This window comes from Scyliorhinus canicula, chromosome 5 (genome assembly GCF_902713615.1).
Source record: "Scyliorhinus canicula chromosome 5, sScyCan1.1, whole genome shotgun sequence".
NCBI lineage: Eukaryota > Metazoa > Chordata > Chondrichthyes > Carcharhiniformes > Scyliorhinidae > Scyliorhinus > Scyliorhinus canicula.
This window is the reverse complement of record NC_052150.1, coordinates 148,065,117-148,077,205: the sequence shown is the minus strand read 5'-3', so window position 1 is coordinate 148,077,205 and position 12,089 is coordinate 148,065,117. Positions and strand designations below refer to the sequence as shown.

General features: G+C 42.8%; 1 protein-coding gene across 1 annotated transcript in view; it reads left to right on the top strand.

The window, feature by feature from the left end:
- Positions 1 to 12,089, top strand: part of vopp1 (VOPP1 WW domain binding protein) — an 85,311-nt gene that overhangs the window by 47,128 nt on the left and 26,094 nt on the right. The window contains exon 2 of the mRNA XM_038797795.1: positions 10,666 to 10,724. Coding sequence (XP_038653723.1) covers positions 10,666 to 10,724 — 59 coding nt within the window. The remainder of the gene's footprint in view (positions 1 to 10,665; positions 10,725 to 12,089) is intronic.

Genomic DNA, 12,089 nt, shown 5'->3' with positions numbered 1-12,089 from the left:
GTGCAGACTCGATGGGCTGAATGGCCTCCTTCTGCACTGTATGTTCTATGCTTCAGCCTTGTCGTTTGGAAATGGAAAGCAAAGAGATGGCAAACGAAATTGAACAGGTATTTCGCATCAGTCTTCACTGTAGAGGATACAGTAGGTGCCAGTTTAGCTCACTTGGCTAGACAGCTGGTTCATGATACAGAATGAGGCCAGCAGCATGGGTTCAATTCATGTACCGGCGAAGGTTATTCAATTTCGCACTCTCAACCTTGTCACTTGCCCGAGGTGTGGTGATCCTCAGGCTAAATCACCACCAGTCAGCTCTCTCCCTCAAAGAAGAAAGCAGCCTATTGTCATCTGGGACTATGGCGACTTTACTATAAAAGGATAAAAGTAACATCCCAGAAGCAGCAATAAACGAGGAAATGGAAGGCAGGGAGGGAAGAACTCTGGGAAAATTACAATCATCAGAGAAATGGTATTGAGTAATTTTGGGGGAGTTGCAGGCTGACAGAAGCCTGGGTCTTGATGGACCTGATCCTAGAGTCTTAAAAGAAATGTCTTGTGAGATAGCTGATGTATTGATGTTAATTTACCATAAATTCCCTAGATTTGGGGAAGGTCTCATTAGATTGGAAGCTGGCAAATGCCACTCCATTATTTAAAAAGGGAAGGAGACCAAAAGCAGGAAACGGCAAGCCAGTTAGCTTAATATCTGTTGGGAGAATGTTAGAATCTGTTATTGAAGAAGTTATAGCAGGGCATTTGGATAAATTCAACATGGCTTTGTGAGAGGGAAATCATGTTTAACCAACTTATTGGAGTTATTTGAGGAAGTAACATATGCTGTGGTAAAGGGGAACCAGTGCATGTACTGTACTTTGATTTCAGAAAATGAAAACTGGGGTACCATGCTGGGGAGCATAGAATAGCTACATTGATCCATTTCAGGTTGGCAAGATGTCATGTCACAAGGATAAGTGTTGGGACCTCACCCGTTTACAATTCCTAGAAATGACTTGGATGAAGGGATGAGATGGTTACCAAATTTGCAGGTGACTCAAAGATAGTAGGAAAGTAAGTTTGGAGAGGACGTAATGTGAAATTGTCCATTTTGGCACCAAGAAAAGAGAAGCATAATATCTAAATGGCAAGGGACTTCAGAGCTCTGAGATGCAAAGGGATCAGTGTGTCTAAATGCATGATTTGCAAAATGCTAGTATGCAGTGTGGAACAAACATGAATATACCATGCAGGTACTAATTAGGAAAGAGAATACAATGTTATCACTCTATTGTGTGGGGAATTGAATACAAAAGGTAGAGTGGCTAAGCTTCAGTTCAACAGGGCACTAGTGAGTCCACTTTTGGAATACTGTGTACAGTATTGGTCACCTTATTTAAGGAAGGATGTTAATGTGTTTGAAGCAGTTCAGAGGTGATTTACCAGACTAATAGCTGGAATGGGTGGGTTGTCTTGAGGAAAAGTTGGACAGGCTAGGCTTGTATCTGCTGGAGTTTAGGAGAGTAAGAGGCAACTTGATTGAAACATGGAAGATCCTGAGGGGTCTTGACAGGGTGGATGTGGAGAGAATGTTTCTTCTTGTGGGGAGATTCGAGAATTAGGGGTCACTGTTTAAAAATAAGGGGCCATCCATTTAAAACTGAGATGAGCACAATTTATTTTCCTCGGGGTCATGAATCTTTGGAACTCTTTTCCTGAAAAGGTGGTCGAAGTTATCTTTGAATATTTTGAGTTTGAGCTCAGCATGAATCAGTGCCTGTCAGGAGGAAAGGGGGAAAATGGGAAAAGATAAGTAGCAGATTGTTCTAGGATCACATTTGTCTTTATGTGAAAGGTTTTGTTCATTCTCAGCCTAGCCTTTGGAAAGGACCCCATTTTTAAAGAAATGGCTATTAGCATTGTAGCTGTGTAGTCATTTGTTTCATCAACTCCTCCTTGCACCAAGCAAGCTGCCTTGTTTCACCTGAGGAAGGAGCTGCGCTCTGAAAGCTAGTGATTCGCAACAAACCTGCTGAACTTTAACCTGGTATTGTAAAACTTCTTACTGTGCCTACCCTAGTCCAACGCCGGCATCTCCACATCATGCCTTGTATCAGGCATGGGCTTCCGTTGTAGTTGCAGCACAGTAGTTAGCACTGTTGCTTCACAGCACCAGGGTCCTGGGTCCGATTCCCGTTTGGGTCACTGTCTGTGCGGAGTCTGCACGTTCTCCCCATGTCTGCGTGGGTTTCCTACAGGTCCTCCGGTTTCCCCTCAAGGCCCGAAAGATGTGCTTGTTAGGTGAATTGGACATTCTGAATTCTCCCTTGGTGTACCCGAACAGGCGCCAAAGTGTGGCGACTAGGGACTTTTCACAGGAACTTCATTACAGTGTTAATGTAAGCCTACTTATAACACTAACAAAGATTATTATTATTATTATTATTATAAAACATGTAAGATTCTGAGGAGACTTGACAGACGATGCTGAAGGGATATTTCTCCTTTTAGGAGAGAGTAGAACTTGCGTGGGGACAGTTTAAAAATGTGGAGTCTCCCATTTATGATAGATGAGAAGAATTCTTTTCTCTGGGGATTGAGGCAGGGTCAATTAATATTTGTACGGTGAAAAGAGAAGAAATTTATGGTTAACAAGGGAATCTAAGATTATCGGGGGTCAGCATAATGTGGAGTTGAAGCCACAATCCAATCAGCCTTGATCTTATTGAGTGGCAAAATATGCTTATGGGGCCGAATTGTCTACTCCTAATTCGTATGTTCATGTGGAAAGGGAACATTTCTTTAAGGTAGTAAATTTGTTAGATTTTTATATTTATATTTTTCTTTTCTGCTCTTTTGGGCTCTAGTCCTCTTAATCCACTCTGTCACCAAAACATTTTGCATTGATATCTCACCTTTTAATCGAAGCTTCATTAAACAAAATTTGGTATCAAACAACATACAGAAATAATAGGATATAATCAAAATCTTGGTCAAAGTAGCTGGTTTTGTAGAGACCTTTAAGGTAGAGTTGGAGGAGGAAATTGCTTGGGGTTTAGACAGCTGAAGGCATGGCTGTAATTGGAATGATTAAAATTGGCATTCTGTTTTTCTAAGACCCGTTGGCAATATAATCAGTTCGCACTTCAGAATTTTAGAACTAAAAGACGGGAAAAGGTCTTAATTCATGCCATGAGGTGCAAAATTTAGGCTATGTTTTGAACCTCATCATTCATGTAGATACACATATTAGGCATTAAGTATTACTTATTGGGAATAACATTTACTTTGGTTTAGAAATGTCTCATTTTAATCAAAGTCAATTGCTTAAAAGTTTGCAAGTACAACCCTTATTGCTCATGGATGCCTCTAATGTTTTAACCAAGGAATATAAAGGGAATTTACACATGCAGGCAAGAGACATGGTTGAAGTATTAAACTTTGCATCCTTCTTTACCTTGGAGGTGGATGCTACACAGTCCATGGTGACAGACAAGGAAACTAAGGGTACAGAATTGATGGAAATGTTGAACAGAGCAGTATCTTTCAAAGTATTTTTCCCCTCAGCCGGCTGCCCCTCCCCAACACGTTTCCCCTCCCCAAACCACCATTTTCACTTACCTTTTAATGCGACAGGTGAGCCTGCTTGGTCCCTAAGGTTCACAGGAGGAGAGGAATGTGCATATCGGGTACTGAGTTCAGCCAATTCCTTTTGTGCCATCTTCATTTTTATGAGGATGGAAAATCCAACCTTGCACATGTAGGTCATTGTGAAGGGAAAAGCAACAAAATGCTGGTATGGACCTTCAAAAAGGACATAAACAAGTTAGCAGAGTGGGTTAATAGTTGGTAGATGAAGTTCAATATGCAGAAATGTCATTGATGTGTTTTGGTCAGAGGAACATGGAGACACAATATAAAATAAGGGATAAAATTCTTGGGCTGCTGGAGCAGGGTCTATATGTGCATATATCATTGAAGATAGCAGGACAGGTGGAGAGAGTAATTAATAAAGCTTGCAGTATACTGGGGTTTATTAAGAGGGGCATAACACAAGTGCAAGAAGGTTATGCTGAACTTGTACAAAACACTAGTTAGACCTCAGCTGGAGTATTGTGTGCAGTTCTTGGCACCACACTATAGGAAAGATGTGAATGCACTGGAGAGAGAGCAGAAGAGGTTTACAAGAATGGTTCCAGGGATGAGAAACTTCAGCTAGGAATGTAGATTGGAGAGATTGGGACTGTTCTCCGTTGAGAGAAGACTCAGAGCAGCTTTGATAGAGATGTTCAAAATTATGAGCGTGCTGGACAGAATACATAATGGGAAACTATTCCTGTTTGTAAAAGGATGAAGAACGCGAGGGCACAGATTTAAAGTGATTTGCAACAGAAGCAAACATGATGTGAGAAAAAACTTTTTTGCAACAAGTGGTTCGGGTCTGGAATGCACCGCATAGAAGTGTGGTGGAGGCGGGTTCAATCGATGATTGCACAAGCAAGGGTACAGAACAAAGGTAATGGAATGACACTAAGCTATAATGCTCATTTGGAGAGCTGGTGCAGACACAATGAGCTGAACGGCCATACGATGTAGGAGCAGAAGTAGGCTATTTGGCCCATCGAGTCTGCTCCACCATTCAATGAGATCATGACTGATCTGAGATGATACTAAACTCTACCTGCCTTATCCCCACAATCCTTGATTCTCTTGCTGATATGTCTATCTCAGCCTTGAATGACCCAGCCTCTCTTGTTCTCTGCGATTAAAGGATTCCACAGATTCACTTCCCTCCGAAAATAAATTTCTCAGGGGAGGCATGCGGCACAATGGTTAGCACTGAGGACCCGGGTTCGAATCCCGGCCCTGGGTCACTGTCCGTGTGGAGTTTGCACGTTCTCCCCATGTCTACATGGGTTTCACCCCCACAACCCAAAGATGCGCAGGTTAGGTAGATTGGCCATGCTAAATTGCCCCTTAATTGGAGAAAAAATAATTGGGTATTTAAAAAAAAAAAAAAAAAATTTTTTTAAGAAACAAATTCTCTTCTCTGCCTTAAGTGGGTGGCCCCTTACCCTGAGATTATTCCCCTCTGGTCTTATACTCTCCCATAAGGGGAAAGACCACTTGGCAATGACCCTGCCAAGTCCCCCATAAGGGGAAACGACCACTTGGCAATGACCCTGCCAAGTCCCCTGAGAATCCAAAAATCTGAATAAGGTCACCCCTCATTCTTCTGAACAAATGGGTACAGGCTGAACCTACTCAGTCTCTCCTCTGAAGAAAATTCTTCCTCCATACCTGGGATCAACCTAGTGAACCCTTTCTGCACTGCCTCCAATGCCAGTCTATCTTTCCTTGGATAAAGACAGCAAAACTGTTCATGGTGTTCCAGATGTGGTCTAACCAGTGCCGTGTATAGTTTTAGCAAGACTTCCCTGTTTTTATACTTGATTCCTTTTGAAATAAAGGTCAACGTTCCATTTGTCTTCCCTGTTACCTGCTGAAATTAGAACATAGAACAGTACAGCACAGAACAGGCCCTTCGGCCCTCAATGCTGTGCCGAGCCATGATCACCCTACTCAAACCCACGTATCCACCCTATACCCGTAACCCAACAGCCCCCCCCTTAACCTTACTTTTATTAGGACACTACGGGCAATTTAGCATGGCCAATCCACCTAACCCGCACATCTTTGGACTGTGGGAGGAAACCGGAGCACCCGGAGGAAACCCACGCACACAGGGGGAGGACGTGCAGACTCCACACAGACAGTGACCCAGCCGGGAATCGAACCTGGGACCCTGGAGCTGTGAAGCATTTATGCTAACCACCATGCTACCCTGCTGCCCCTAAAAATTGCATTCTAGCTTTTTGTGATTTATATACGAGGACCCCAAAATCCCTCTGAGCTGTAGCTTTCTGCAGTCTTTCTCCATTTAAATAATATTCAGCTTTTATTCTTCCTACCAAAGTGCATAACTTCACATTTCCCCACATCATATTCTATCTGCCAAGTTTTTTGCCTACTCTCTTAACCTGTCTATATCCATCTCTAGACTGTCATTCTCACCACTTGCCTTCACACCTAATTTTGAGTCATCTGCAAACTTTGTAATAGTGCATTTACTTACCTCAGCCGAATCATTAATACATATTTTAAATAACTATGGCCCCAGTACTGATCCCTGTGGCACTCTACTAGTTACAGGTTGCCATCCTGAAAATGTCCCTCTTATCCCAACTCTGTCTTCTATCAGTTAGCCAATCCTCTATCCATGCTAATAAGTAGTCTTTTGTGCGGTACCTTGTTGAGCGCTTTTTGGAAATCCAAGGATATTACATTTACTGTTTCCCCTTTATCTATCCTGGCCGTTACCACCTCAAATATTCTAATAAACTTGTCAGGCATGATTTCCCCTTCTTGAAGCTATGCTGACTCTGCTTGATTATATGATGCATTTCTAAATGCTCTGCTATTACTATCCTTTATAATGGACTCTCAACATTTTTTCCAATGACAGATGTTCCTTACGCGCTGTAACAATTCGGTGAACCAGTGTCCATAAGACATAGGAGCAGAATTAGGCCACTTGGCCCATCGAGTCTGCTCTATCATTCAATCCTGGCTGATATTTTTCTCATCCCCATTCTCCTGCCTTCTCCTGATAATCCCTGATCCCCTTATTAATCAAGAACCTATCTATCTCTGTCTTAAAGACACTGTGATTTGGCCTCCACAGCCTTCTGCAGCAAAGAGTTCCACAGATTCACCACTGAAGCTGAAGAAATTCCCCCTCATCTCTGTTTTGAAGGATTGTTCCTTTTAGTCTGAGATTGTGTCTTTTGGTTCTGGTTTTTCCTACAAGTGCAAACCTCCTCTCCATGTCCACTCTATCCAGGCCTCGCTGTATCCTGTAAGTTTCAATAAGATCCCCTCTCATCCTTCTCAACTCCAACGGGTACAGACCCAGAGTCCTTAACTGTTCCTCATACGACAAGCTCTTCATTCCAGGGACCATTCTTGTGAACCTCCTCTGGACCCTTTCCAAGACCAGCACATCCTCCTTTAGATATGGGGCCCAAGGCTGCTCTCAATACTCCAAATGGGATCGTACCAGAGCCTTCTACAGCCTCAGAAGTTCATCCCTGCTCTTGTATTCTACCCCTCTCGACATGAATGTGAACATTGCATTTGCCTTCCTAACTGTCGACTGAACCTGCATGTTCACCTTAAGAGAATCGTGAACAAGGACTCCCAAGTCCCTTTGTGCTTCTGATTTCCTAAGCATTTCTCCATTCAGAAAATAGTCTATGCCTCCATTCCTCCTTCCAAAGCGCATAACCTCACACTTTTCCACATTGTATTCCATCTACCACTTCTTTGTCCACTCTCCTAGCCTGTCCAAATCCTGCTGCAGCCTCCCTGCTTCCTCAATACTACCTGTACCTCGACAGATCTTTGTATCATCTGAAAATTTAGCAATAGTGGCTTCAGTTCCTTCTTCCAGATCATTAATGTAAATTGTGAAAAGTTGTGGTCCCAGCACCGACCCCTGAGGCACACCACGAGTTATTGGCTGCCATCCTGCAAAAAGACCTGTTCATCCCCACTCTCTGCCTGTCAGTCAATCCTCTATCCGTGCCAGGATTACCCTTATCACCATGGGCTCTTAACTTATTTAAGTCCCCTGTGCAGCACCTTGTCAAAGGCCTTCTTGAAATCTAAATGAATCACGTCCACTGATTCTCCTTTGTCTAATTTCCTTGTTACCACCTCAAAGAACTCAACAGATTTGTCAGACGTGACCTCCCTTTGACAAAGCCGTGCTGACTCAGTCCTATTTTATCATGCACTTCCAAGTACTCCGCGATCTCATCTTTAATAATGGAATCTAAAATCTTACCAATGACCAAAGTCAGGATAACTGGCCGAACATATACCATCTTCTGCCTCCCTCCCATCTTCTGCCTCCCTCCCTAACAGGGGTGTTACATTAGCCACTTTCCAGTCCTCTGGGACCCTTCCTGTCTCCAGTGATTCCCGAAAGATCACCACTAATGCCATCACAAATCTCCTCAGTATCTCTTTTTGATCCCTGGGGTGTAGTCCATGCGGTCTGGGCGGTTTATCCACCTTCAGACCTTTCAGTTTCCCTGGAGCCTTCACCTTAGTGATAGCCGCTGCACTCGCCTCTGCCCCCTGATTCTCCTGGAGCTCTGGCATCCCACTGGTGTCTTCCACCGTGAAGACTGATGCAAAGTAACTATTCAGTTTGTCTACCATTTCTTTGTTTCCTCTTATTACTTCTCCAGCCACATTTTCCAGTGGTCCAATGTCTATTTTTGCCTCTTATCTTTGATGTATTGAAAAAAACTATTCCGATCTTCTTTTATATTGCTAGCTAGCTTGCAGTCGGATTTCATCTTCTCCCCTTTGTTGCTTTTTTAGTTTTCCTCTGCTCGCATTTAAAGGCTTCCCAATCTCCTGGCTTGTCACTAATCCTCGCCACTTTGTATGCTTTTTCTCTTGCTTTTATGCTGTCCTTGACTTCCCTTGTCAACCATGGATGCTTTGTCCTCCCCTTAGCATGTTTCCTCCTTCTCCTTGGCTCTGCCATTGAGGGGCAAAAATTCTAAGCAAATCTATCATTGCCAAGGATGCTGATTTATAGTTTACATAGAAAAATATACAGAATGCAGTATTAAATCCTGAAAATACTTGCAGTACTCTTGGGGGGGGGGGGGGGGGGGGGGGGGTGTGAAAATGCACTTTGATTTATTCAGTCACAACAAACCAATGTGAAGCGTGACCCTCTGCCTAACCATGATACAATTATTGAAGTCCCAGCTAATAAACATACAATTTGATTTATTTCATCTTCAGGCAGTGATGCTGGTCATTGGTAAAAATAAAAACCTGCCCTGATGACAGCATTGATGTGGAAATTTGCAGAAGAAAAGCAGTGGTCTTGCCAGATAGCTATGATCTGTATAAGCAGATTTTTAAAACCATGGTTAACATATATCCACCATTGGACAAGTAGGAGAGAAAAGGCAAGGCCTGGGTCAGAAGCTGGATGTGGGATTGGGACAATGGGAGGCAAGAGTCAGGACACTCCTACAAACATATTTAAGAAAGAAAAAAGCACAAACATGGAACTACTAACAATGCATTTGAAAATAATCCAGTGAAGGTGCCTATGTTTGGATAATCGTTCAATAACAACTACTTATAGAATCATAGAATTTACAGTGCAGAAGGAGGCCATTCAGCCTAACGGGTCTTCACTGGCCCTTGGAAAGAGCACCCCACTTAAGCCCACGCCTCCACCCTATCCCTGTAACCCAGTAACCCCACCTAACGTTTTTGGACACTAAGGGCAATTTAGCATGGCCAATCCACCTAACCTGCAGATGTTTGAAATGTGAGAAACCGGAGCACCTGGAGGAAACCCACGCAGGCAATGGGAGAACGTGCAGACTCCGCACTGACAGTGACCCAAGCCGGGAATCGAACCGGGAACCTGGAGCTGTGAAGCAACAGTGCTAACTACGCGCCGCTACTAATGGGGATCATTGACATTAAACAAATCCCTATCTTAGTTTCAAAGTAAAAAGAATGGTGGCCAAAGTGTTGAGTTTACAGATAAACCGGGGTGCCCCCTGATATTTTTACTTTGAAGCATTGCAATGCATGCTGCTGGAATTGGTGAGGAGAGTCACTTCCTGTAAATAGAATGACATATCTTCACAGCAGATATGCTGGACATTGAATAGGCCAGGGGTGGGCAAACTTTTCTGTGCAAGGGCCACATTCAGAAATTCACAATTTTAAAGAGCCGCATAGTATATTAATTAGTAGTCCCGGTTGTAACCAATTAGCGTGCGGCATATACCTCAGCGCTTCCCCCGGCGGCATCCTGCCTTTAGCCCTCTTTTTCTCTACTTTTCAAAAATGTCGCTTCACCCGGTCATGATTCTGGGCGCCTCGTATAGAACATAGAACAGTACAGCACCGAACAGGCCCTTCGGCCCTCGATGTTGTGCCGAGCAATGATCACCCTACTCAAGTCAACGTATCCACCCTATACCAGTAACCCCCCCCCCCCCATTAACCTTATTTAAAAAAAATAATTTAAAAAAATTTAAAAAATTTTTTTTAAAAAATGACTTTATCTTGGTGGGCCGCATAAAGACCTTTGGCGGGCCGCATGCGGCCCGCAGGCCGTAGTTTGCCCACCGCTGGAATAGACTGAAATGATCTAAATACAAAATAAATCTTTTTAAAACATTAGCCACAAGTAGTATTGTATGTAGATAATTTCAAGCAGTCTATTCAAATGTCCAGGGTATCTATATTTTTTTCTGGCAAGCTTTGAACTACTGTTATCACCTGATAAGTGGAGTACTTAATATGGTCCAACTGAATCCTCAGATGTCCAGTGGGAACATGAACAAAGTTTATAGTAGGATGGTATCTAAACTTTAATGAAATCTGTAGTGGTAAATAAAAATTGTGAACCTCTTAATCTGGCTCAGTAGAAAAAGTATTTGTTGTGTTAAATCATAGGTTTTGATGATTAAGTGAATATGCTTCTATGCTTAATGACTGACCAACGCTACCTGGTAAGGTCCAAGTTAACAGTGATATTTTTGTTATTTCCTCTAGAGTGCAGCAGCCAAAAGGTACTGCTGGTATGTGGATGCCGGATATCCCACTTATTTTATGTAAGTACTCTGGGTAGCTTAATGCATGTTCAAAAGCAAAAGACTTATTTTACTGTGCTAAAGCTGCAAAGTGCAAAACTCAAGCACAATGTGAAGAGATCAACGTCAGAATGGCCTGCTGCAATTAATTTGCACCTTACCTACTCAAAAATTTTCACATATTGCTGACTTCACTTGCCTTAAAACCTAATACATTTCTAACTTTTCCCAGTTCTGATGAAAGGTAATTAATCTGAAATGTTAGCTCTATCATTCTCCACAGATACTACCTGAATGACTGTATTTTCTGGTTTTATTTCAGATTTCTAGCATCTGCAATATTTTGCTGTTGTATTAGAACACATTTACATTCAAGGCAGGGAAATAGGAACATGAAATGGGAGTCAGCCCATTTAGCCTCTTATACTTGTACTACTGCATTCAAAGAGATCATGGCCGACCTGTGATCGAGCTCCATATATCTGTCTTTGCATATCCCTTAAATACTTTTGGCAAACAAGCTATTAATCTTAGTTTTTAACTTATTGATTATTCTAGTTTAAACTGTCTATGCAGAAGAGAGTTTAAAACCTCTAGCACACACTTGCCTGAATAGGTGTTCCTCATTTCATTCCTGAAAAGTTCCTAATTTTTTTGTCTTTCCCCTAGTCCTAGTCTCCCCAGTTAGCAGAAACTGGCTGCCAATCTATCTTGTCTTCCCCTTCATAGAATTTACCCTGCAGGCCCATCGAGTCTGCACTAGCCCTTAGAAAGGGCATCCTACTTAAGCCCATGCCTCCACCCTATTCCCATAACCCAGTAACCCCACCTAACCTTTGGACACTAAGGGGCAATTTAGCATGGTCAATCCACCTAACCTGCACATTTTTGGAATGTGGGAGGAATTGTGCAGATGTGGGGAGAAAGTGTAAACTGCACACTGACAGTTACCTGAGGCTGGAATTGAACCTGGGTCCCTGAGCTGTGATGCAGCGGTGCTAGCCACTGTGCCACCGTGCCGCCCTTCATACCAAAAACTTTAATCAAATTACCAATTAACCTTTAGGTTCCACAGAATACAATTTAAACCTTGGGAATCCAGAGTGCATAGTTCTGCTACATCTATGCTGCACACTGAGCCCAATACATCCTTCCTAAGGTATAGAGCCCAGAACCAGGCTTTGTATAGCTGAAGCATAACTTTGACACCATAGTATCCTAATTCTCTAGATATAAGAGTCAGCATTGTGTTAACCCATCTGACGGTAGCACAGTGGTAAGCTCTGTTGCTTCACAGTGCCAGGATCCATGATTTGATTCCTGGCTTGGGTCACTGTCTGCAGAGTCTGCACGTTCTCCCCGTGCCTGCATGGGTTTCCTCTGGGT